The sequence below is a fragment of the Pleurodeles waltl genome, chromosome 4_2, assembly GCF_031143425.1.
Source record: "Pleurodeles waltl isolate 20211129_DDA chromosome 4_2, aPleWal1.hap1.20221129, whole genome shotgun sequence".
Taxonomy (NCBI): domain Eukaryota; kingdom Metazoa; phylum Chordata; class Amphibia; order Caudata; family Salamandridae; genus Pleurodeles; species Pleurodeles waltl.
Genome location: NC_090443.1, coordinates 1,067,708,047 through 1,067,735,638, shown reverse-complemented (window position 1 = coordinate 1,067,735,638; position 27,592 = coordinate 1,067,708,047). Strand labels below are relative to the sequence as shown.

At 44.8% G+C, this 27,592-nt stretch overlaps 1 protein-coding gene across 1 annotated transcript in view; it reads left to right on the top strand.

Annotated features, from left to right (window-relative positions):
- LOC138293776 (zinc finger protein 883-like) overlaps positions 1–27,219 on the top strand; it is a 156,373-nt gene extending 129,154 nt beyond the window's left edge. Inside the window, exon 3 of the mRNA XM_069233118.1 lies at positions 15,256–27,219. Within this exon, the coding sequence (XP_069089219.1) occupies positions 15,928–17,745 (1,818 nt within the window). The 5' untranslated portion in view covers positions 15,256–15,927 and the 3' untranslated portion in view covers positions 17,746–27,219. The remainder of the gene's footprint in view (positions 1–15,255) is intronic.
- Positions 27,220–27,592: the final 373 nt, after the last annotated feature.

The window sequence follows — 27,592 nt, the reverse complement described above, 5'->3', positions numbered from 1 at the left end:
TGGCACTTCTCCGGGTGCTACCTGCTTCAGTGAGGGCTCTTTGTCTTGCTCGACGTCCCCTCTCTCTTCAGGTCCAATTTGCGACCTCCTGGTCCCTCCTGGGCCCCGGCAGCGTCCAAAAACGCCAAACGCACGATGTGGGACTAGCAAGGCTTGTTGGCGTCCTTTCAGCGGGAAAACACTTCTGCACGACTCTCCAAGGCGAGAGGGATCCGTCCACCAAAGGGGAAGTCTCTAGCCCTTTTCGTTCCTGCAGAAACCTCAGCTTCTTCTGTCCAGTCGAAGCTTCTTTGCACCCGCAGCTGGCATTTCCTGGGCATCTGCCCATCTCCGACTTGCTTGTGACTTTTGGACTTGGTCCCCTTGTTCCACAGGTACCCTAGATTGGAAATCCACAGTTGTTGCATTGCTGGTTTGTGTCTTTCCTGCATTATTCCTCTAACACGACTTCTTTGTCCTTAGGGGAACTTTAGTGCACTTTGCACTCACTTTTCAGGCTCTTGGGGAGGGTTATTTTTCTAACTCTCACTATTTTCTAATAGTCCCAGCGACCCTCTACAAGGTCACATAGGTTTGGGGTCAATTCGTGGTTCGCATTCCACTTTTGGAGTATATGGTTTGTGTTGCCCCTATCCCTATGTTTCCCCATTGCATCCTATTGTAACTATACATTGTTTGCACTGTTTTCTAAGACTATACTGCATATTTTTGCTATTGTGTATATATATCTTGTGTATATTTCCTATCCTCTCACTGAGGGTACACTCTAAGATACTTTGGCATATTGTCATAAAAATAAAGTACCTTTATTTTTAGTATAACTGTGTATTGTGTTTTCTTATGATATTGTGCATATGACACTAAGTGGTACTGTAGTAGCTTCACACGTCTCCTAGTTCAGCCTAAGCTGCTCTGCTAAGCTACCATTATCTATCAGCCTAAGCTGCTAGACACCCTATACACTAATAAGGGATAACTGGGCCTGGTGCAAGGTGCAAGTACCCCTCGGTACTCACTACAAGCCAGTCCAGCCTCCTACACAGAGTACTTAGCTTTTGCAGGGGACACCCCTAATGTGACCCCTGGGTACCTTTACAATAAATCCAACACTAGCACCAGTGTAGATTTATCATTCTGAGTTGTTTGATTCCAGACAACCCAGGGTTCAGAGTAGCTATCATGTAACTTGGAAATTTGTGTTGACCAGTGCCCAGCACATGTATTAAAATGGCTGCTCTGTTCACTGACTATGTTTCAGGTTTGGCAAGGACACAGTTGGGGCACATTGATGCTGCAGCTGTGCCCTCACATATAATATGGTGAACCCTGCCTTAGGGATGGACGGCCTGCCAGAGGGGTGTCTTATCCATAGTATATGTAGTGTAAGGTAGACAGGCACATGCCATGTCGAGTTTGTGTTTTGGGTTTGCAGCAGTACACTCAGCCTGCACTGGCAGTGCTGGGTGCATCTGGATGCAATGCCCTAGAGGGTGGCACAATCAGTGCTGCTGTCTTAAGAGGCCTACCCTTAGTACCCCATGCCCTGGGTGCCTAAGTACCTTTTACTAGGGACTTATAATGGCAGCTAAAGGTGTCTCCAGTTGTGCCAATGCATCACAACAGTTTTAGGGAAAGAGCTCTGGCCCAGGGAACCTGGCTAGCAGGAGCCCTGGGCATTACAATTTCTAGGATACATCAGGGAAAAAGTGGGGGCTATCCATGTCAGAAAGAGGCCTTTTCTCTCAAGAGCCTTCAAGCCACTCACCAAGGGTTGGCTGTGACCCCTTCAAACGTGAGAGAGAACCTGACGTGGCTTCCCTAGAGAGCAGGGAGCCATTGAATGCATGCTCACCCTAATGCTCGCGGCTGAGGAAATCACGCCCTATTCTCCTTAGCCAAGAACGAGATCGGTGGTGTATCACCAGCGGTGGCTGCAAAGCACATCGACAAACTCGTCAGATGTTCACCGCAGCTACAGCATTCAGCAGCAAGGTTGTTGCGACTACCATATAGCAGTGTAAAACCAATGTCTGACAACACATGCAAACTTTCCAGCAAAGCTATTAAGCAAGGAAAAAGAGAGAGCACTTAACTGAGGCTGTTGTGAGCAGCAAAGAAAGAGGAGAGAAAATAGATCTCATGCAATGTTATAATATGGAGAGCATTATGATTGGCTTAAAATTGGTCACATGATTGATGACATGTTCATAAGAGTTTGTTTTGCTTTCACTAATGACCGAGCTGACAAAAATCTCTGGAATGCACATCTCAGTTCAAAGAAGACATTTATTATTATTTCACCACGAGGTTCCTAAAAAAGGAGTTTAGTAGATCGAAAGCACATGTTTTAAAAATAGTCACAGCAATGAAAGGAAAAGATACCAAAATGATTCTCAGCTGCAATGTACACAGCACATATATGTGGTTATATTATATCATAATTGCAAAGCAAATAATAAAGTAAAAATTCATCACCATAGGGCCTGTGAAGTTCTTCATCATTTTCATGCCAGCAAGATGACCCCGTTCAACTGAGAGAAAGAGATATCCACCCTCACGGGACAGATGTCAGGCATTGGACATCTAATCCTGACCGAGGTCTCGGAATTCCACCGCTACTGAGCAGGGCCGTCTTTTTATATCTTAAAGAACCGGAGAAGGGCTTTCTGGAAAAAACCCTCCCATAAAAAAGAAATATTCAAACATGCTGGCTAATGTAGGTCAGAGTTGAAAGAAACAGGTTGGAACTAGCCAGTTTCCCAAATTATCTCTCTACTTGCACTAAAAAACATCAGTCTGGTACATTCTTATCATGCTGATGGCTTACCTCCTCCATATTATGTCCTAGCTCATCAGGAAAGAATATGAAAACAAGCACAGTTTACAATGCGAAAAAATGCAGTCGGCCTTTAAATGTAAATTGCATCTGGTGATCACTAGACAGCTAATCCAGGTGCAAAGTGGTGCAACACAAAGTCAGTGGTCAAAAACACATATTTCACTACAGAGTTGTAGTTCTTTTTCTTCTGTGATTTTCAATAAAGGAAGTAAAGTATAATCAGTGCCTCCTGTCCTGCTATAGAAATCACCTGGTATACTTATCTCTAGTAGTAATACTCAGGCCTCGAAAAATTATCTCACCTACTTGCTGTGGCGAGTCATATTTTATCAGGTCGATCTATTTTGAGGAGTCGTCGCTGTCTGTAGTGTCCCCTCCTGTCTCTGTCGTGGTGCTCCCCTCGCCCTCCGTCCCACTGGTGCGCTCACCGTCTGTGGATTCGGCCTCCAGGCCCATGTGGGATGCAGCTCCCTCTGGTGCCTCTGCTCCTCCGCCAGATGATGCTAATGCACACAAGGACAGGGTGACAAAACAAGAAGAGGGGGGAAGAGACTGAGGATACAATTGGTCAGTGCTAGCAACAACACTACCGTTGGCATACACAACACACAGGGGACAGCCCTATGCACTATTTCATGCACTACCAGTTACAATGCTAGTCACCAGCCCATGGGGTACAATGCCTAACGCCATTAGCTGCACATCTGAAACCCACAGGACCCTGCCCAGTAGTAGATGGCCACTAACACTATTTGGGTTGGAGTGCATCGGAGCCTCCTCAACATGGGACCTACCCTGCCATGTACGCGCTGGTCTAGGGGCAGCCACAGCCCACATCCCCCACCCAGGTAAAACCTTAACGTGCGCATAGTCATGAATCTGAATCTGTACTCACCCCCTTGTGGCTGGTGTGATACCTTTGAGCGCCCATCCAACTCCAGATAGGCCACCGCCAGGATGCGTAACATCAGGGGGGTCAGGGTACAATGGGCACCCCTTCCTCATTGGGAGACCAGCCCCAGCTGGGCCTCTGCCGTCTTCCTTGCCTAGTCGCGCAGTTCCTCCCACCGTTTGCGGCAGTGGGTGCTCCGCCTGTCAAAGACCCCCAGGGTCCGCACCTCCTTGACGATGGCACGCCAACTACCCTTTTTCTGATGGGCGCTGGCCTGCAGAGAAAGATAAATAGAAAAAAGGGATTAGTAATACCGTCCGGACTGTATAACTCTAGTCCCACAATATCCGTCCCATCCCCTTACGCACAGACATTGACCACCAGACATGAAGCACTCTAGCCAAGACCCCTCCCCCCCCACTACACGAAGCATAAACAGAGTGAAGTATGCTATGGTAGGACCCCATCCACCAGTCTCTCCAACTCCTCTGAAGTGAAGGCGGGGGCCCTTTCCCCAGACATTCGATCCATTGTCGCTTCCAGACACAGGTCACTGCAGCACTTGCAGTATAGGTCCTCTCCTGTTGAAGGTCAGGTAGCAAGTGATTGAACAGTTAGAAAATGGTGGTCACGTCCGCGGCGGTGCGTACCGTCATCGCTGGCGTACATCGCCATTGGCTCCTGGAACCCATAGGGCTCAATGATAACCAATGTGAAGTTGCGCGGTGGTCATCAACTGCCGACCGCAACGGCGTACAACGCCAGCGGAATGACCTCATTTCCATTTGTCTCTCCTCAGAGGTCAGGCAGCCGCCATTTCAAGGGGACACAGTCCATGGCACCCAACTGCGTCGCAGCAGACATTGGCACATCAACTGATTTTCAAATTAACATACTGTTTCTGTAAAGGAAGAAATGCATTTTTATTGCAACATATGTGTGAATATGACCCTCTGCTCACAGTTTTCCCCCCTAGAGTTCAACCGCTCCGGGCCTCCTGTCCACTAGCATCGGCGGAGGTTGAGGGCTGTTCTTCAGTGTGGCTAGTGTCAGGGGCCTGTTGGTGTGCCACTGCCTCCCTCATGGTGTTGGCCATGTCAGCCAGCACCCCTGCAGTGGTGACCAAGATGGTGTGGATGTGTTTGAGGTCCTCCCTGATCCCCAGGTACTGTCCCTCCTGCAGCCGCCAGATCTCCTGCAACTTGGCCAGTATCTGGCCCAAGGTCTCCTGGGAATGGTGGTATGCTCCTAGAGTCCCTGCAAGTACCTTGTGGAGAGTGGGTTCCCTGGGCCTATCCTCCCCCTGTCGCACAGCAGTCCTCCCAGCTTCCCTGTTGTCCTTTGTCTCTGTCCCCTGAACCGTGTGCCCACTGCCACTGACCCCAGGTCCCTGATTGTCTTGGGTTTGTGGGGTTGCCTGGGGTCCCTGTAGTGGTGGACACACTGCTGATTGACGTGTCCAGGGGATGGTGGCATGGGCCTGCTGGGTGGGTGCTGTGGTGGTGTTTCCTGAAGGTGCAGGCTCTGTGGTGGTATGGGACTGTGACAGGGTAACTGACTGTCCAGAGGTCCCTGATGGCTAGGTTGGTCCTCGTGATCTAGGCATGCAGAGCTGCTGTCATCACTGGGGGGGGGGGGCTGGATGTTGGGGGCACCACCTCTCCGGTGTCGTTGAGTGGGGCCCTGTGGGGATGTAAAAGCAGTGTTATTGTATCTGCATGTGCCATCTTGTGCATGGGTGTGTTTCCAGGTATGGTTGTGATAGCCCTGTCAGATTTGCCTTGTGTGTGTGGTGATTTTGTGGGCTAGGTGATTCTCTCTGATGGGCATGCTTTAGTGATGGGTGTCCATTCAGGTCTGTGATGGATGTCCATGCATTGGTGTTGCATGCAGGCCTTGGTTTTGGGATGGGTGGGTTGTGATGGGGGGTATATGTGAGGTGGGGGAGTGATAGGGGTGAGGGTGGGGGTAGGAGTTTGTGATGGCATGCAGGTAGGGTGGGGGATATAGTAGTAAAGATTTGACTTACCAGAGTCAAGTCCTCCTGCTACTCCTGCGAGGCCCTCAGGATGCATGATCGCCAAGACTTGCTCCTCCCATGTTGTTAGTTGTAGGGGAAGAGATGGGGGTCCACCGCCATTCCTCTGTACAGCTACCTGGTGTCTGAAGACCACTGAACGCACCTTCCCCTGTAGGTCGTTCCACCTCTTCCTGATGTCATCCCTTTTTCTGAGGTGCTGTCCCACGGCGTTGACCCTGTCCACGACTCTCCGCCATAGCTCCATCTTCCTTGCAATGGACGTCTGCTGCACCTGTGATCTGAATAGCTGTGGCTGTACCCGGATGATTTCCTCCACCATGACCCTTAGCTCCTCCTCTGAAAACCTGGGGTGTCTTTGGAGTGCCATGGATGTGGTGTGAGTGGCATGTGTGGGGTGATGTGTTGTGTGTGCTGTGAGGTGCATGGATGGTGTATGGGTGATGGTGTTCTGTCTGTGGCTCAGATTGAGTTGGTGCTCCTGGCTTGTGTCTCTCTCTGTTCGCAATCTTTTTTTTCCATTGAAAGGGTTATGGGTAATGTGGGTGGGTGTTTTATAGTGTTGTGGGTGTGGTTTGTGTAGTTTGAATTGTCCAGTGTGGTGTAGTTTTGTTAATGTGTGTGTATCTTGAGCGCGGCGGTGTGTACTGCCAATGGTTTACCGCAGTTGAAAGACCGCTGCGGTGATTCGTGGGTCCTGATACTGTGGGCGTATTCCTGTTGGCGTAACGGTGTCGGTTTTGCTACCGCCTGTTTATCACTGACCTTTGGTGTGGCAGACTTGTGTGGGTGTCTGTATAGTGGTGGATTTCTCTGTGTGGGTCATAATACCCGTAGCAGTATACCGCCGCGGTCACGGTATGTTGGCGGCCGTCAGCACGGCGGTCGGTGGCATTTACCGCCAAGGTTGTAATGAGGGCCAAAATGTCTTTGTGAATGCCAGACCTAATTAGGCACCCAATTCTTAAAGAAAATCACAAAAATGCACCCATGGTATGTCTATGAATTAGTGGCTTTCATGAAGTCACAAGAACTTATAGAAGTAGACCAGAAAATCGTACTCTTAGAAAATATTTGTGAACTGTATTTTAGCACGAGCAAATATGCATGTGTAGATTTTCTCATGTGAAATTCTATTGAGCGTTTGCAAGTTCACTTTCCCTCCAACTACTTTTTTCCCAACCATGGAAACAATTCTGCTTCTGCCATTGTCAGGGTTAAATTTCTAACCTTTTTCATTATGGGAAAAGATTAGAGAAGAGCTGGTAAGAACCCTTAAAACAAGCAAGCTAGTAGCTTTGCAGACTCAAAGGCATTTCAGCCTGGAACTATTGCTATTGCTATTGGTTACTGCTTCATCCAGCCCCAGTATGTATGTGTGCAGAATGGTGGCAAAATAAGGAAATTGCTATAGTAGGGATTTTAATTGCAAATAATCAAGCTCTACAATAGCAGCAATTCTGTTTCACTGCCTGTGACCCTAAGTGGTACAGAGAGTTGATTCCACATTTTAGAGCCTAGTACAGTAAAAGATTTGTCTCATTTTGTTTTGTTTTGAGTCTAAAAACGGGAATGGCTAACAAATTCGAGTAAGAGGTTCTTGAAGACTTGTAAAGTTTAAAACAATTGGAGAGATATAGAGAGCTAAACGATGAAACCCTCTGAAAACCAAATTCTTGAAAATAATCCATTTGTGGATCGGAAGCCCAGGCAGCTTCCTAAGTCCCTGAGAAACTGAACCATTATGAGGAAGTTTGAGAACTAGTCTGAAAGCAGCATTTTGAGCCACTTGAAGTTTATTTAATAAGATGTTTAGTAATTCCTAAATACAAGCTGTTGCAGCAGTCCAATCTTGAAGTAATGAGTATTGGCAGTACTGTGTCCTTGCTGTCAGAGGAAGGTATTAAATTATTCGATCAAGGAAAAACAGATACCAGAGACACATACAACTTGAAAATGAAAAGAAAGTGAGCAATCAAATATAATACCTAGATTGCGATCCACTTTAACTGAAGGATGAGGTGGGGGAGGGAGTAGTCAGGCCGCTGCAGCTGAGGAGAAAATACATTATCCTGACCAAATAAAAGTACCTCCATCTCGCCAGCATTACAGAAACAAGTTTTTTAAATTAACCTTAGATCCAGAAGAGTTCTTGTCTAATGACAAGATCAGTTGGGCATCATCCACGTAGCATGTGGATGCAATACCAAAAGAGTCAATAAGAGTTAGTAAAGGAAATATATAAGCGTTAAAAAGGGTTAGGCGCAATGCAACCTCTTTAGAGTGTGGCAAGTGTTGGGAATCTATTGAGTAAGCTGTTGGCCTCCTGAAAATGATTGAACATCTGTGTAGAAGAAATGCTAGTGAGGTTCCTGAAGTGAGCTAAGGGCATCTGGAAAGGGAGCTCCTAAACCTCTTGAATTGGCTGCTACGTGTCATAAGAGAGGATTTTGATGTTTTCTGGTAACAAATGACCTCTAGTGGAAGCTTGGGAGCTTGAGATGAAGGGCCCCTAAATCTCTAGTGTGGCCATTGAGCCTCTTGAATGAAGACATTGAGAGCCTTTCAAGAGGGAGGTCTCTTGGGATAGTGAACCCCTCCATCGGCTTTATCTCTTGGAACACTCTCCCCCGGTAATCGTCTAATTAAAAGTCCTTTGATCTTTTCCTTTTCCTTGAAGAATGATCTTCTCTATTTGTATTCTTACTATTTCTAGTACACCATCTACCCATATGTTCTATTAGTACTGATAAGAAAAACAGGGATATTGCACAAATCAGTATTATTAGTATTGGTGTTAATACTGTTCGTAAAACTCCACTACCAAAACTACTTAAGCCGTCACCTTCCTTTCCAAAACCAGTCTATTTACTTTATTCAAGAGCCTATGGCTTCCCACAAACCTGGTTCATCTAATGACCTAATCTCCTGAGTGAAATTAGTTAGGTTAGTAACGTAAGAGCCATGCGCTCCACTATAATCCATTATGTATATTCAGCACTTCTTCATCTTCATTACTTTACAGACACCGCCCTCCTTCCCCTCAAAAAATCTACTCGCCGACTCGCTATGTCATCCCCAGTTGTCCTATTTAATTTACTTGTAAGTCTGTAGTAAAGTGCAGTAGAGTTGCCCAGGGCCTTGTAAATTAAATGCTACTAGTGGGCCTTCAGCACTGGTTGTGCCACCCACATAAGTAACCCCTTAACCATGTCTCAGGCCTCCCACTGCAAGGCCTGTATGTGCAGTTTCACTGCTGCTTCGACTTGGCATTTAAAAGTACTTGCCACGCCTTAAACTCCCTTTTTTCTATACATAGCTCACCCCTAAGGTAGGCCCTAGATCACCCATAGGGCAGGGTGCTCTGTAGGTAAAAGGCAGGACATGTATCTGTGTGTTTTATATGTCCTGGTAGTGGGCAACTCATAAATTCTTTTACACAACTTTGAGGCCTGCTTCTTTCATAGAGTGCATTAGCTCTGCCCTGATATTCCTAGAGTGGTAGATTCTTATCTGAAAGGGGTAACCAGGTCATATTTAGTATGGCCAGAATGGTAACACAAAATCCTGCTGACTGTTGAAGTTGGATTTAAGATTACTATTTAAGAAATGCCACTTTAAGAAATTGAGCATTTCTCTGCACTTAAATACATCTGTGCCTTATAGCCTGTTTCCAGTCCACGTCTGGTCTATGCTAGTTGACTAGTGTATTCTACCCAGACAACCATAAACACAGGGCACTCAGTCACATCTTCATCATCTGCATATTGAAATATTGAATGGGGCTTCCTGGGCTGGAAGGCTGGAGGACCTGACACTTACATTTCAAAGGCCAGTGGCCTGGCCTCACACAAGGGACTGATCACCCCCACAGGGACCCTGGCTGAGAGGACTGGGCTGAAAGGGGAACTTGTGCACTTCAAAACTACTCTTTGAAGTCTCTCCCACTTCAAACACTTTTTTGGGTATATAAACTGGGTCTCTGACCCCACCAAACTAGACACTTTCTAGACCTGCACCTGAACTCTGTCAGAAGATCTGCCTGGCTTCCCAAAGGGCTCACTGGACTGCTTTGCTGCAAAGGACTGCTGCTCTGCTGTTATCCTGGTCATGGGGAACTAAGGGTAGGCCCCTGAGGGCAGCAGCACGGATTGTGCCACCCTCTGGGCCATGCAGCTAGATGCACCTAGCACTGCTATAGCAGGCTGAGTGTCCTGGTGCAAACGTAAAATACAAACTCAACATGGCACACTGCCTTTGGGCCCTGTCCACTATACACTGCATAGCATATAGGTAAATCACCCTTCTAGAAGGCCTTTCAGCCCTAAGGCAGGGTGCACTATGTTATATGCAAGGGCATAGCTGCATGAGCAATATGCCCCCCACTGTGTCCTTGCCAAACCTGGGACATAGTGAGTGAACAGAGCAGCCATTTTAAAGTGCATGTGCTGGACACTGGTCAATACGAGTTTCTCAGCTACATGATGGCCACTTTGAACTCTGGGTTGTTTGCTATCAAACAACTCAGAATGATAAATCCAAACTGGTACCAGTACTGGATTTATTATATAATGTACGCATGGGCCACCTTAGAGGTGCCCCCTGCAAAAGCTAACTAACCTGCCATGGTTGCTGACTGGTTCCAGCAGCCTGCCCCCTCCAGCCAGCCAATATAAAAACCTTGGGGGAGGTCCTGTCTATCTGGTTTGTAAAACAATAGCCTTCCTTGGTGGAGGGGATAACACCCTCTCCCTCAGGAATGTGCACTGCCCTGGCAGTGAACTTCAAAGGGCTACCACCCTTGAAACTCGCCCCCAGGCCTGCTGCTAGCAGCAGATGGCCTCCCCCTTTGCAAACTCCCACTATTGGCAGGAGCAAAGGTGGGACACTACACAAAGGGTAGGGGGAGTGGCCTCACCTGGCATGCACCTCCCCTAAAGTGTTGCCTGCAAGGTGGGGGGGGGGGCTCTATTTCATTTGCCTCCATCTTGAAGGTAAGGAAAATAGCCAATCGGTTTTAGGGAAGTGACCCTTCCCAAAGGACACTTCCAGGTTTCCCCTAAAACACCCACTAAATTCAGTATTTAGTGGGCATCCCTAGACCAAGAAATTAGTTTTGAAAGGACAAAGAATACCAGCACCAAAGAAGATTCAAAGCAAGGGAACTGTGGACCTGCTGCATCAAGAAAGGCGCAAAACCCTGCCTGTTGCACCCAGGATCCGACAATCACTGCTGCGGAGGAGCTGGACACTGGACTGACCTCAAGAAACCCAGAGGACCTCCATGCTTCACAAATAGCCTAAGAACTCCCTTCTGAGTGGAGGTACCACTCTGCAACAAACAAAGAACCAACAAGCCAGTGAGGGTCACTTTACTGACAGCCCGATATCTCCCAAACCGGAAGTTGCAGCCGGACCCGATGACACACCGACGACCTCCAGGGCAAACCCCGCAAGTGTGCCAAGTTTGGTGGCACTGCGCCCTCCAGTGGCTGAGTCATGCCAATACCCTGAATACTGGTCAGCTGATGTGGAACAATAAGAAAACCAGCTCCCCAAGAGCTGAAACTGGACCAGGACGAAGCCCCAGTGGAGGGACTTCAGGAACACCCTGAACCGTCCACCAGAGTGCACCATTTGTCCTGTAAGCAGTCGTCAAAGAGACTCACCTTCAGCTCCAAAGGACTTTGTTGCGCACAGCTCCTGGATCACCAACTTGCTCTGCACCCAGCCACACAACGTCCTGCAAGGAGGAACCAGCTGTGCCCCCAGGCTCCCACACCCCTTGTGACTTCGACACCACAAGAGGACCCAAAGGCACCACCTTTAACTTTGCACCTCCAGACCTTTTCCAAGTAGTTCCTCGCAGTGGCCCTGCCTTAGCTCCAAGAGACTTTCCAATGCTGCTCCTGCCGGAACCAGGAGCCACCCGAACTTCTCCTGCTGGCACAGGGTGCCCACCGATGACCTCGACCAATCTGCGAAAGCTTAACTTGGTAAAGCAACAGTACGATTCTATATAATCATTTTTGAAAGTGCTGAATGATTCCTATGGTGCGTAATTACGCACAGAAAGACTGCATAAATTAAAAGTTCAGAAAATCATACCTAAAAAGTACTTAACCAATCTTAACTATCTTGGTCTTAAAATGTATATAAAAATCTGAAGTATTTTTATGAATTGGTCTTGAATTATTCCTTTGAATGTGTGTGGTACATGATTGATACTGTGAGTACAACAAATGCTTTGCACTTCTCCAAGATTAGCCTAAATGCTGGACCAAGCTACCTCAAAAATTAGAGCATTAGGTGAACTAGTTTTTGTCTCTGGAAACCAATGTGTAGTTTCCTGGATCCTCTGCACAGTGTGCCTAGTTTTGCACACTACATAGAGGGCCAGCCTCTTACAATTGATTGATTTTACCTTACCCAAAAAGTGCTCTCTAAGGGCTTGGATTGAGCTCGCCTCCTGTTTTGGAGCTTCAGATACTACAAAGACCTCCACTGCTAGTTTTTTGCTAGTACACCGAATTCAGTGACAACAGAACGACTTTAGTGATGCCGCAGCATCCTCTCGCTCCGTGGACCTCGCTGCACACAACAACCGCGGCCAGCAATGCAATTCCGACGTTGCCATGACTCCGCTCACGTCACACAGGGTCATCACGACACTGCAATGTCGACACATCACGTCCTGACGGACCGGAATCAGCGACCCCACTGGGTCACAAAGGATCGAAGCATCTCTGATGATGGCCCATCATTTTCCCCTGCATCCGGACCCGATTGACGCTTCACCTCCACCTGCATCGCAGTGCGGAACTGACACCTCTTTCCCCGGGCAGTGTGTAAGGGACTGGTGCCGCACCGACTCCAGCGACGCCTCCCTCCGACTCCATGCGGCACACTTGTTCTTCGTTTGCTTCAATTTCTCAAAGGTACTGTACCTGGGGATCCGTACGACTCTGTGACTGGCACCAGTGGTGTCTAATTGTTGGTAACGACTCAGCGATACTATGATAGCCCCAGTTGGAGGTATTGTGCCATCTCAGTACTGTAGTTGAATTTAAACCTCAAAGAACTCATCATTTGATTACTGTTGATTGATTTTTCATTGTTTGATCAATAACTTCACTAGATGAATATATATTTTTCTAAACCTATGCGCTGTCATTTTGTGGTGTTTTCACTGTGTTATTGTATAAAGTTTTGCAAAAACACTTTACACATTGCCTTCTAAGTTAAGCCTGACTGCTCAGTGCCAAGCTACCAGAGGGTGAGCACAGGATAATTTGGATTGTGTTGTGACTTACCCTGAATAGGACTGTGATCCCTTCTGGGACAAGAGTACTTACCCCTGTCAACTAAAGACCCCATTTCTAACAGCGCCCCTTCTGGCGAGTTGACAAAGAACAGGTGTTCTGTTCAGTCAGAAAGCGAAGGAGCAATAAAGACGCCTTTAAGTCTTTTTCTTGTCACATTTGCTCTGTGTTCAGAGACAGAGATCAAAACTCAGTTTGTCTTACAATTCATTTTCCTTCTCACCGAAGAGTTCCAGGATTTTGTCAGGTTTTTCCCAACAGACAACATTTAAATAGCAATGTCAAGTGTACAAACATTGTTAAATATATTTCAGTAGTTGTGAAAGCCCATTCTTTGTACTTCTGTGGGACGAAAAACATATTTAAATAGGATGAAAACAAATCAGAACACTTTACTTGGTGATGTGCAAAGTATTCTGAAACCCGATTTTCATAGATTGTTAATACGTTATATAGTTTTATCAGTAAAAGTGCAAGTTAGTGGAAATGTTTTTGGAAATTTCTTGGAAATGTTCTGTCTGTAAATGACAGTATGCAAACACATCATGCTTTATTAATATATTTATCAAAAGTGATATTTAAACATGAACCTAGAAACACTCCTGTCCTTGTAGCAATGCTATTAGTAAACTAAGAGGCAAGTCATGGATCCTGTGCCCCTGTATGTGGGCGAGATTCTTTTTATACATAGAGCGAGCATTTAGGGCCAAATTAAGAGCCGCTACTGCCTCCTTGCGCCATATTAGCGCAATTCTTTTTACGCAAATGTGGGCCAACAATGCCCAAATCACTGCGCCATATTTACAAAGTGCCGCAATGCATGCTCTGTGCCACTTTGTAACCCTTTACGCTACATTATGCCTGAGCCAGGCTTAATGTATGCAAAGGGGGCGTTCCCCCGTTAGGGGAGCCGGAAAAATGGTGCAAACAAATGTAAGAGATTTCTTTGTGTCATTTGTTTCAGAAGTTTTAACGCCTGCTCAGAGCAGGCATTGAAAGGAGGCTCCCATTGTTTGCAGGATTAGCATCAACATTTTTGACACTAATCCTGCAAAGCTCTGAACTAGTGTCAAACATTTTGATGCTAGTTACTTAACTACCGCGATGGTGTGCTGTATTTTAGATATGGCGCACACATGGTGGTGTAAGGGGGCGCTAAGGAGCGCAAGAAAAGTGGCACTCAGGTCCACTTTTCTTAAATCAGGCCCTTGGTCTATTTAATCAAACAACGTCTTTTTTTTGAACAGCAGAAATGCTGAGCTCACATATTTGAAGTTGCACTCATATGTGACAAATAAGAAAAAGGCGATTCTCTGAACTAAAATATTTGCCTAGAGTCACACAATTTAGACCCATTTACAGGTCAAGTACATTGCAGTTATGGTTGGGTAGATTAATCAACTTACTCGACCTGCAGGTCTTGTAATATTTTTATGATTTTTCGAGGACTGAGTAAATCGGGGTCTATAACACGCACCCTCACAATGCACTGCTAATTACCCCACAGCTACTAGCGATTGTTGAGGGCTGCGTCCAAGTCCACCAAACTAGGATAGTACCGCTTTGGGTACCGCAACACGTCTCAGCACACTGAGAGAGATTTGTGTAGATGTGTGATGACAATGTTCTCTTTCACAAGAAAACACACTGCAACTGCCTTAAAATCAAATAAGGAGCGTCTGTCAGTTGGCTGCAGCAATAAGCGTCTTTCGATCCTAGTAGTGTTTTGAGATATTTCATCTGGGAGTTGGCTGGTATAGCAGAGAAAGCAGTAGAGCTGACCAGAAATTCAGTTTTACCAGAGTTTAATCAGAGGTGCACGTATCCTTGGTGTCTTGATATCTAAAACAGAGCACACATTTCAGTAGGAAGACCTGCATTTCCGCAGCACATTCGTGGTAGGAAGAATCACAGTTTGCTACAACCTTTCAGATGTCCATTTAAACGTTTGACATGTTTGTAATGCTTTAGGGGTCATGCAGTATTTTATTATTTTTTTAATTTACTCTAAAACGTTTTTAAATTTCACCACGAGTAGTACACTTTTTTCATTAAAATGTTTCTGCTTATTTTCAAAGGCTTAAAAAGTGGATTGCTATATTTTATTGTGTTCTACATTGAACCTTACCTAATAATCAATTGCAAATGTCTTTATACCCAACAGAGAGCGGAAGCATGGAAATGTAACAAGATTATAAAGCAGAGAAGAGTTAGACACACTGAAACTTTCCTATATCTGCAAGAAGAGCCAGAAATAAAGACATTTAATTCTCAGAAACCAATGAGTCCAGTAAGCGAAAGCAGGCACAAGTGATCCCTTTTTAAGTGAAGGCTTGAGCTAAAGACTGCTCTTGTCTCGCTGGCCTACACAAAATACACTCGCAGCAAGAACGCGGACATTACAAACTGGTGTCCAGCATCAGCTTTTGACTTGGTGCTCGTATAAGGCAGTTTTTCAATGACGGCCGCTCTCCCATATCTTTGATGATGAATATTGAGAAGGATGCATCCTGAGCTTACAGTGAATTGACACATTGTTAAGTCTGTTTACTTTGGGGTGTCGTCTTCCTCGCAGCGTTGCTATCATTACAAATATATTTATCGTCCTTATGACCCGGAACAGGCGGAGCATCCTGGTGGTGGCCTGTGGAGGAGATAAAAGCCACACTACCCAGGGTTTAATGACTTTTGTGCCAGGACTTGATCTTCCTCTGCTTCCTCGTACTTGGACTGAGAGTTCCCCTGTGGAAGCAGTACTCTCACACTTGACCTCCACAGACCCACGAGCACCCTGAATCTGACGTGTGCATATCTGTGGATTTTACAGGACGAAAGGATGAAACAACTCGGGTTAGCAGCTTGTCTTCATAAAGGTGAGAGTGGGGTTGGTTGGCATCCCTGTGCCTGCAGCAGCGCTGTACCTGCCACTGAAGAGTGTTCGGACACAACCGGACAGTGTGTCAGAAGTAACAAAGATGACCTTCCAGCAAACTGTGTACGGGTAATAATTAAAGCTGAAGATGAGGAGATCCCAGTCAGTTTACAAGAACATCAAACGGATAGTCACTGGATGCGCATAAAGGAAGAAACCCTCGACTCACAGGAGGAATATACTGAACAGAAACTAGAGAAGCCCGACAGCTTTCCTGAAAGACTTGAAACAAAAGAGCTTTTGTCAGAAAACGAAGAAAAGCCTGTTGTGCAGTATGCTGACCAAGAACAATTTCACAAAAGTGAAAATGTGCCAATATCTGCTGGAAACACACAACATCAAACACCTGAAATTGGTCAAGGTTCCAGCACCAAGCCCAAACTGAAGAAACCCCAACGAACATACATTGAAAATAATTCAGCCATAATTAATGAACCGGGGAAATATTTTAAAACGTTTCAGTCTGCAGATCAGAAAACAGACATACAGGAGAAATTATCTCTCTATATTAAAAAAGAAAATATTTTAAATAACCCACCACCATTGCGGATATGTCAGCAGGAAAACACAATTGTACAAGGGACACCACTCCCAAGTACAGATAATGAAATAAATGTCACTAGATCTCTACTCCTCGACCCACACCAGGACACAAGCTCTGCTGAAAGTGGGAAAAGCGTTGATGGCTTATCACTCCAGAGACAACTTGAAAAACGCAGACGGAAACGATACCTATTTACAGAGTGTGAGAAGAGCTACAGTGACTTATCAGCACTGAAGAAACAACATAACAAACACACAGGGAAACGATACCCATGTGCAGAGTGTGAGAAGAGCTTCGGTGACTTATCACTGAAGAGACATCATGACAAACACACAGGGAAGCGTTACCCATGTTCGGAGTGTGGAAAGACCTATATCCGAATCGCTTGTTTAAAAACACACAAAATAATGCACACAGTAAAAAAGCTGCATCCGGGCACTAGGCCAGTAACTGATGTCACCAGTAACTTAGCATCACTGCAGGGAAATCATGACAAACACACAGTGAAACGATACCCATGTAAGGAGTGTGAGAAGAGCTACAGTGACTTATCAGCACTGAAGAAACATTATGACAAACACACAGGGAAACGATATCCATGTACGGAGTGTGAGAAGAGCTTCGGTGACTTATCAACACTGAAGAGACATCATGACAAACACACAGGGAAACGATACCTATGTACGGAGTGTGGAAGGACCTACAGCAGAATCTCTTGTTTAAAAAGACACGAAATAAAACATTCAGTAAATAGGCCGGTTCCGAGCACGAGGCCCGGGACTGATGTCACCAGTAACTTATCACAGCAGGAACATAATGACAAACACACAGTGAAACGATACCTATGTCCGGAGTGTAAAAAGAGCTTTAGTGGCTTATCAGCACTGAAGAGACATCATGAGAAACACACAGGGAAACGATACCCATGTACGGAGTGTGAGAAGAGCTTCAGTGACTTATCAGCACTGAGGAAACATCATGAGAAACATACAGGGATACGATACCTATGTACGGATTGTGAGAAGAGCTTCTGTAATTTATCAACACTGAAGAGACATTCTGAGAAACACATAGGGAAGCGATACCCATGTATGGAATGTGGAAAGACCTATAGCAGAAACTCTTGTTTAAACAAACACAAAATAGTGCACACAGTAAATAAGCCACATGCACACTAGACATGAGGTGGATTTCAACACAAACTTTGACCTAACTGAATAAAACATTACACCCAACAGGCGACACAAACTCCTGTGAGACTCTCAACCCAAGTAGTGAGTCTGGAAAGATGAAAAGAGATTTACTTACCTATCCATGCAACCACATCAAAGAATTTGTCCGGGAGAATCAAGAGAAGCAAATAAATGTCCTAAGTGTGGGAAGAATTTTCCCAGGGAGAACAATTAATCATTCACCAGCAAATACAAACCAGAGAGAAGCCATTTTCATTTTGCAAATGTAGGATGATTTTTAATCAGTCTTGAAGCTTGAGTAGATATCAAAGGATGCACTTGTTTAACTTGGACACACCAACCATGATGTAACATGGGAACGACATTCAGTCTCAAAACAGTCAGTGCACAAATGATACAATACTTGCAGAAGATTACAGTCAGCACCAGTGAGTTCACCAACACTACAGAACACAATCCTGATTTGGAAACCGAGGGGTTGTAAGAGTTGACGAGCTGGGTTAACTGGATATAACCCCTAGATGAATTTCCCGGGGATACATGTGATGAGAAAGATGCATGGAAGTTGGAAAATATTATACCTGCTATTTACACTGCTTAGAAAGTATAAAACTGGTGTTGAGCACTATAAGAGGTCAAAGTAATTTCTTCATTAATGTTCTACGGAATTTTCTAAAATTCTAAAACCAGGTGTGGTTCTAGTCCGTTTTAGGCCCTATTTTTGGTCTCTTTCACAGTCAGAGAAAAATCCACTTGTGGGGATGCTACAATCTATGTAGTTAGAGCAGGGCAACAAAGAATGAGTAGCGGAAACAGTATGACCGAGGCTAAACAGAGAAGGATAGTGGAAGGAAGACAGAAGTTATTCGGGGGCAGCCTTTTCCTGGCAGTCCGAGACCTGGGCTCTGAAAGAGCTTTTTCCAGGACAATAAAAGTGGCCTTTGTTGTGGAAAGTTACAAAAGTAGTGAAATGTATAATTAATTCTTTATTGAATCATATTAGGGATAAAGTGACATTATCATTGACTAAGATACCATGAGTTCACAGGTGTCTTGTTTGTTGGTTCCATGTTTTTTGTATTGTTACAGTTTGTACCAAAGTGAAACGCTTGTGGTGGAATAGGATTCCTTTGTTTTTGGATGGGTTTAAACAGGGTCTGAGCTTGCAAGGAGCCGCAGTGGCGGGTGCTTAGAGTTGGGTGCTGCGGCTTCATATTATTCTACTTTGATGGTAACATTTGAGGAATGGTGTGAGCTGTAATCTCAGTGGGATAGGGCTTGGATTTAATGCTTGTAAGGTTTTATTTTTTGTAGATTTGATATTTGGACCACGCGCTTTTTGGAATGTGTGTTTTGAATGAGCTGTGGGTGACAATGAAGAACTGTACACGGACGGAAGGTTAATGCTCAGAATCACATTTGTTTTGTACTTTTTGGCTTTCATTTAAACAAAAATCTAATATGTTTGCGGTGGATACTATTGTGGTTTGTACCTCGTCCATCCATATTGGATTCCGTTAGTTATGCACTTCAGAGCCATAAAGGTGTTTTTGCTGGATTCTGTTTAGTTGCATTGACTCTTATGTCAACAAGAGTGGGGTGGTTAGTGTGAGTAACAAGCTCATATTAGACTGGTGCTGGATATGGATTCCTAGAGTAGCTTGAAGTCCATGGGGTTTGAGAGATCAGCACTGGGCAGTCAGCGGGTGACAAGCAGCAGTGATGGTGTGTTCTCCGGTCCTTAACACCGTGGGTCCACAGATGACCAGCAGGGGTGACTTGTATCTGTCATTGATGAGGCGTGGGGAGTTAGCGTGTGAAAAGGGGCCAATGGTAATAACAAAATCTAATATCACAAGAACTGTATGTTGTGCAAACATGAAATGCACAGTCCGTGTTTAAACAGTGTTTATTATCTGCACATCAGAAAATTGTCTCATTCCCTAGGTCCCGAATAAAGTCCATTCCCATTATAAGTATCTGGGTAAGTATATACTAATATGGGGACTCCCTCAAAAGGAATGTTTAACCAGACAAGTCCATGGTAAATAGACGCACCACAGGGTTCTGCATGAAGATCACAAGTTATGCTTGTAATGCGCTTATTATTTTGTTAAAAAGGACATTTGCATGTAAACCAAACGTCTGTAACCCTAAATGCATCTAACAATGTGCAGTATCCCTGCGGTGTAAATGTTTCATTTTTCCTCCTGTTGTCTTTGTGTACTAGTTGTGCTTTGATGTAGAAGTGTAATACTCCTACTCTGGTGGTAAATTATTGTGAGCCCGCTTAGAGATCCCATGTGATCAGCCACAGGAAATATCTGAAGTGACGAGAGCAGTAGGAGACATCCTGCAGTGAACTCTAGAGCTAACTGGGCCTGAGGTCTTCATCAGTAGACACAGCTCCATGAGAGTCGGACATCTACCCAATATACTCCTATGACAGACTACCGCTAGCGCTTCTAGCATCACTGATGAAACATTGTCTTCAGTTAAGGAATCCTCAGAGATGCACAAAATGGGAGCTTCACAGCAGTGTCCAGGATGAATGTGGGGTAAACTCTCATGTTTCACTGGCCAACATGGTATCCTCCTTCTCCCCTCCTCTCCCTTTGTCTTAAGAAGATTTGAACAGCAGCTTGCTGGGAGAGAAAGTTTCTTGGAGCACCCTGGTAACCCCGACCACACTGTTGCAAGCTAGGAGAAAGCAAGTGTAAGTAGGATTCACAACTTTAACAATGGCAGAAGGCCTCACATTTGACGATGAAGAGGTGGAGGCAATCTTATCCTCACACTCACTACTAGGAGACACCACACTGTCCAAAACTCTATCACAATTAGGGGACTGGGATACATTGGTAGACCTGAAACGGACACAGGTCAAAACTATCCTCCACAGGGCAGTTTTGACAGAATATTTGCAGAGCAATGGAGCACCAAGTGGTCTAATTGTACAGCATGAACCACACATTTTTCTAGAGGACCTTGAGTTCAGAAAAGACTTATCTCTGATTGCGTGGAAATGTACCCGAGACTGGCTGAGCCTCAAAATAAAAACAGCCACCAGATTATCAGAGGCCCTACTAGTATAGATTAAGGCTAGTGAGAACAACCTGAACACGGGGCTCACCACCCTCTCCTTTAAAAAGAAGCTAGAGGAAACAAACAAAAACATTAATGAGCATAAGGAATATCTGACCCAACAGAAAATCTCCTAATTCTGAAAAGATCTCACATGAGAGAATTTATCCTTACACAAAAGTGGAATATGTTCCCAAATACAACAATTCCACGGATGCATCATCAGGCAGGAACACCAGTACAGACTCTGATAGTGAGTCCTCCTTGACAGTTTGACGAGGACGTCGAGGCCCCTTCCGGGGCAGATGGATCCATCTATCTATGATATCCCCATTTCCCCCAATAAATAACTAATGGGGTTGGCCCACACACTATGGACCCACCGACCAATTTCAGGCTCCCATGTACCCATCGCATCCTGCACCATGGTCCATTCCCAACCCCTCTTTTTTAGACAGAGGCCAGGGAGGGAAAAAGGGAGAAAGAAAAGGGTGAGCTGGAGACAAAGAGAAGAACTCCTAGAGACTGAGTCACCACAAGACAATGCCCCCCCATCACGAGTAAGACGTAACAGCCATAGATGCAACAATTGGAGATAGTACTATCATTAATCTCAGTAACAGAGCCATCGACATAGTTGGGTCAAGGGCTTTAAAAAAGGGACTAGGTTTTGTCCCCACTCCAAAAACAGACGTGTTCAAAGTGAGAACCGAACTTGCGGAGTTCTTCCGCAAAGTTTGCCTGAAGACCTTCTTCTGGGAAAGACCCACCTCAGACCTAGAAACAGAAAAGAACACAGGCTTACGACCAAAATCCACCTTCTGCCCCCCTATGAACCAAATTCCACCCGTGGTACTGGCATTTGAAAAATCCCTAATTCAGAAGATTGACAACTTACAGCAGTTACCGAACAACATTTTTAACAATACAAGTTCTAAAGAATTAGCAGCTCTCAAACGACTGACATCAGACCCCGCAATAGAGATAAAACCAGCAGATAAAGGTGGTGCTACTGTTATAATACCACAGCAGATGTACAAAGATTAATGTTTACGCTTAATGGGGAACACGCAGCACTACAAACGGTTATCTAAGGACCCTTCGTTAGAAATCCAGGAGGAGATAGCCTCCTTGGCTAATAAAGGATCTGATAACGATTGGCTGACAAAGCAGGTAGCAGCCTTCCTGGTCCAAACAAACCCAAAGGGTGCCATATTTCTATATTCTCCCAAAAATGCACAAGATCAATCCACCTCCAGTCAGACCTATTGTATCTGGGATTGGATCAGTCCTGGAACCCCTCTCACAATTCTGTGACTTCTTTCTATGACCTATGGTGAAGAAGATTCCCACTTACCTGAGAGATACAGCTGATGTCTTAAACCTACTAAATGCAATGCCATCTGACAAAAATACTCAACTTCTAATCATGCTGGATGTGGAATCACTTTACACCAATATACCCCAGGAGGCAACCCTTGAGGTAATTCGGGATCAACTGGAGGGTACAAGAGGTGAATCTAAAATATCTCTGGAATTTATACTGGACCTAGCCCATACGGCGTTGACAAGGAACTATTTTGAATTTGAGAGGACTTTCTTTCTACAAATACATGGGACATCAATGGGCAGCACCTTTGCTCCCAGTCTAGTGTCCCTTTACGTTGATCACTTTGAAAGACAACTGGTTTTCCAAGAGGATAACCCCTTCCTGGGGCAGATCAAATTATGGAAACGCTATATCGATGACATCTTACTGATCTGGACAGGTACTGCTGAAGAGGCCCTAATATTTGCAAATTGACTGTATGCATTAAACCCTTACCTTAAATTCACTATAATGATAGGCAGAAATGAGCTGGCCTTTCTTGATCTGCGTATTTACGCGAAGAATGGAATACTAGCTACTGAGGTCTTTTACAAACCAACAGACTGCAACAATCTTCTCCAGTTTCATAGTTTCTATCCCAGGTCCCTATGGATGAACTTAATGGTGGGACAGTTCTTGCGCCTCAGACGCAACTGTTCGTATACAACAAATTACACCAAACATGCTGAAATATTGTCAAAGAAACTTCTCGAGAGAAACTACTCCGCACATCTTATTAGGAGAGCCAATAAAAGGGCACGCAACAACAACAGAGACCAACTTTTGGAATCTTCACAAGAGAAGAAAAAGACGGAGAAGATTACCTGCATCCTTACCTTCAACCCCCATCAAATAAAATCCAGAAAATAATAAAGGAAGACTGGAAGATTCTTGCGTCATGTGGACTTCCCTTTGAACAACCTTTACATGCCTACAAGAGAGCAACAAACATACGAGACATGGTGATCCACACACATCAGATGAGGACACCTTCGAACAACCAAGGGACTTTATGGCAGCTGCCCCCTGCGTCAGGCCACCACCCATGTGGGAAGTGTAGGGTATGTCAGTTCACACGTAAAACAAGTACTCTGGACCTATGTCTGAAAACCCATTGGATACTAAAATCCCTCACGAATTGTAACAGCAAAAATGTGACCTACATGATCCAATGTCCCTGTTGACTAAAGTACACTGGGATGACAGCGAAGAGAGTGGTAACTCCGTGAACACAGAAGCACCATGTGTTGCAAACGTGATGCCACAAACCTTACCAGCTTGCAACCACTCCCTGGATGAACTAGAATGGACAGTATTAGACAAACTGAAACCTACGACAAACAATATGGACCAAACACTTCTATACTATGAACTATGAATTCTATGAACAGATATGGGTGTGGAGACTGGAAACAGATACCATAGGAGTCAGTGACGAAATACCATGGTCCTTAACAAATGAGAAGGCCATTGACATCTTGTTGTGCCTCTACTAATTTTTCTTAATTAACATGGTCCCTCTATTTTGTCCTGGTGCTGTTTTTTTGGTCCCCTTCTTCCCCTGGTTACTTCATCATCCCTTGCTACCCCCCCCTGCTGTCCTTTCTCCTCCTACAACCCCCCCTTTTCTTCTCTTCTCGTTCCTCCTTTCTGTCTTTCCTCTTTACTTTCTTCTTTTTTCATCTCAATAAACTTATTTCTACTTCCTTGACCGCCCTCCCCTATCCCCTCTCCTCATACGGGGCTGTTTCACCCCAATGGAGTGTGGTGGTTACTTCAGTAATTATATCGGAGGGGATGGGAGCACAGCTTCCATGCTCCTGTGGGCTGAACCTGCCCCGCGCCCTCCCATTGGACGGGAGCTTGGAGACACAGGGCTACATTTCCCAGGTTCCCCATACTGGGCGTTTCCTTTCTCCACTATTTCGTACACACCACCGAACGGCAGGTCACTTATATTCCGAGCCTCCCCAACCAAGATTCACTTTCGGCCGGGGAGTGTGTCAGAATAGGTGCGCATAAGAGCGTCACCCTTTGGAGCAGTAAGTCAGCGTGGGTCTCCATCCGCGCCCTGCACCCTACCTTCTACGGAGACCGAGGACGACTTCCTTGTACAGATAAGACCCTCTCCTCCACATTTCTATTTATGTTCTGTATACATAGTTTGTACTCTAATGGCACGTACCATGTCCTTTTCCACTGCATAGTGTTTATTTATTTATTTATTTATTTATTCATTGAGTTTTAATTTGACAAACAGCCCGGTTCGATTTTGGCATTTAGTGTTCATCAGGTATATTAGGCATTATGAGGCCTCACTAAGAAGGGGTGCTATTGATATTCTCCTGCTATTACGGAGGCTCTGGCATTTACATAATATCCCCCTAGGGCCCGTTTACAGTACCTCCCAGCAGTTGTGATGTTGATTATCTTGATCTGCCTCTCAGTTCGTTGTTCACTTACTTTCTCTGTCAACTCTTTTCCATATACAGTGTGTGATTATAAGGGGACACTCCCCCTCCCCTAGACCAGAGGCAAATCGCCCTGATTGACAGGGTAAGAGACAATTTTTCCCCTCCCTCCCGAAATTTGTGAATATTTGTCCCACATCCAGTGTGAAGGCTTGTACTTATAACTGCATGATTATTAGTCTGTGTGAGCATGCTTTTCTCACCTTTTTGTGTGCTGTGGTTGGTGGCACATATCTTCAGAATGTCTTATATGAACTTCAGTTCTTTTTCACCTACAGGTCCTCGTGGTTAGTGTACCCACAGGTGGGCTCTTTGCATGTCCTTAATTTAGCCACCGCCTACTGGGGTAGGCCGTCTGTCCTTCTTTCTGCACACAAATTGTTTGTGCAGGAACCTAGGGATCCTAGGCCCTGATGAAAGCCCTGAGACCTTCTTTGGCTCTAGTTAGCAGGCAGAAAAATGTTTGGCCAGTGAACAGTAGGTGACCCTTGTGAGCCACTACCCTCCATAGGAGTACCACCGTCTTTTAATCTCACCAGCAGTCACAGCAAATAAAGGTGTAATACAATGCAGGTGACTGGTTAGGTGATTTTATATTTTCCGTAGTACAACTGGATCCCACTCTTTGTCCACACAAGATTAATCTCTGCACTCCCTCCAAGTTCTTTTAACAGCGAGGTTGAGTCCATCCAGGTGGTACTGTCCTACCAGGATGGGACTAGGGGGTCAAATGATGAAGCATGACACTATATAGTGTTTGAGACGACCTAGTCCGTAAAGAGAAATTCCTCTCCCCCAGAATAACTTCCAGGATACAAACAAGTCCAGAAATCCGGGTTACACAGAGGGTCTAGGGACATTTCTTATCACCTGGTACCCACTTAAAACACCCCATACTCTTTGTGTATTTGGCTTTTTTTTTTTTTTTTAGGGAAACAGTATGGGGTCTGTATCATCCTCCTCCCCTCCTCTCCCTTTGTGTTAAGAAGATCAGTGGAATCACCAGAAGAACATAGATCGGTTCTCAGTGCTGGGCCTCGATGCCTTGAACACTCTGGCTCCAGTTGTCCACACGTCTGAGCCTCCAAAAGATGCTGTAAACCCACTTCTTTGCAGATTCATTTCTTTTATTGCTGTCTGCTCAACTTCCATCTCCAAAAACCTGAGGGAGTTTGTGCATGTTATGAAAATGTACGTAATGTAATATGAAAAGCATGAAGAAAAAATATTTTTGGTACAACATTTAGAAAAAGAATACATAATCGCTATACCTCATTTGTAATGGATTATTGAGTGATAATTAGTTCTTAGATTAAGATCCTGATTTATAGATTGCTGGGCGGCCTTTTCTCCGCTAGGACGACTGATAAAATTACGATGTCACGCTGATGAAGATGCCTGCATATTTAGAAATGTCTGCTGGCCCAGCTCACATTTCTAGCATTGACAAAAGCCACCTACGCGGCAGTTCTTGGCAAGGCATTGTAAGTTTGACCGAGCTGTACAGGAAACTTGAACTATTTTATTTTTTATCTTTCAAAAAGAAAATCCCAATGTGGGATTTTTTTTCTTGAAAATAATAAAACAATGCCTGCCTCGTCATGGGAACATCCCTCCATGGTGAGGGGGGCATGGAGCACTTTTCAATGACCCTTACCCCCATGTTTTTTCTTGCCAATGATGAGCTTTGAAAATCGACTGTATGTACATCCATCTAAATTAGATGGCCAGGCATATAGCCAAACCTCTGTCATCCCACAGGCTATTGTAGTGGTGTGAAACCTATGGTCCACTCGCATCTAAATCAGGTGGTCTGGCATAATGTTGGCGGGAAGGGAACTCCATCACCATTGGGATGGTGATCTCTCTCCGCCAACATTTAAATTGGGCATGTAGTGATGTTGGTCAGTCAAGTGACACAAGAAAATATTTGTTGGCGTTATTTGCATGAGAATCAGTATAGTCTTCTGAGTCTAGCAAAGGTGATGAAACTCCTGAATATAGATTTTCCATGATCCCTCTTCTATACTTCTTTGGGTCACTGGGTCCCTCCAGACCTGACTTGGACAGTTGTAAAACTCTTGGCCTGCCGATAGCTGTCGTCTCACAGAAGGTGTCCTTTAAGAGTGTGTGGAATGCAGTTGGCAATAATCACAGGTTGGGTGACGGTGAAAAGAGATGTGCTCTGCATGCAGTTAACCTATTCTTTTTCTAGGTTGTTTCCAGGAACAAGTGAGTGGGAGCCACTGTAGAAGCCAAGGTGCTTACGTAGCATAAAATATAATGCCTGTGGGGTACATGATGCTTGGTTGCCATGCATGTTTTACGTATAGGCATCTAACAGCTCTAATTTTTATGATGTTCTGTTCATAAAATGACCTGTTAATTGAATAAATGTATGTTCATAAATGCTCTTTCCTTACAGTAGTATCTCCTCCTCCCCTTGTCCTACCTCTTTAATATTTGTCTTCTTTCATTTTCTATTCATATTACTTTAGTATCATTAATCCAATATTAAATTAATGTTTCTTAGTACCTTAAGATGATGTTTCTTTTCATTACATTTGTCAGCCTTATTACCTAACATGATTATTAATTTACTCCTGTGCATTAATGTTATTTACATGATTTCCTACCTTTGTAGTGATTTGGGACTATACTGTATTTGTTATATAATCTTAATAGAATTGGTGGCAAAAAAAACAATTTTCAATTTGATGGCTATCTGAGATGGTGGTAGTAATTAAAATTTGGAAGAGGAGCAACTGTTGCTCTGCTGCGGGGAGGGAACGTGGAGGAAGAAGTAGAAATGGGTCAGGAAAATTAACTTTGAAACATAAAAATGCAAGATGTCGGTGACTGGCAGGAAAGAACCCAAGACCAATGTATCAGGGAAGTATTCAGTACT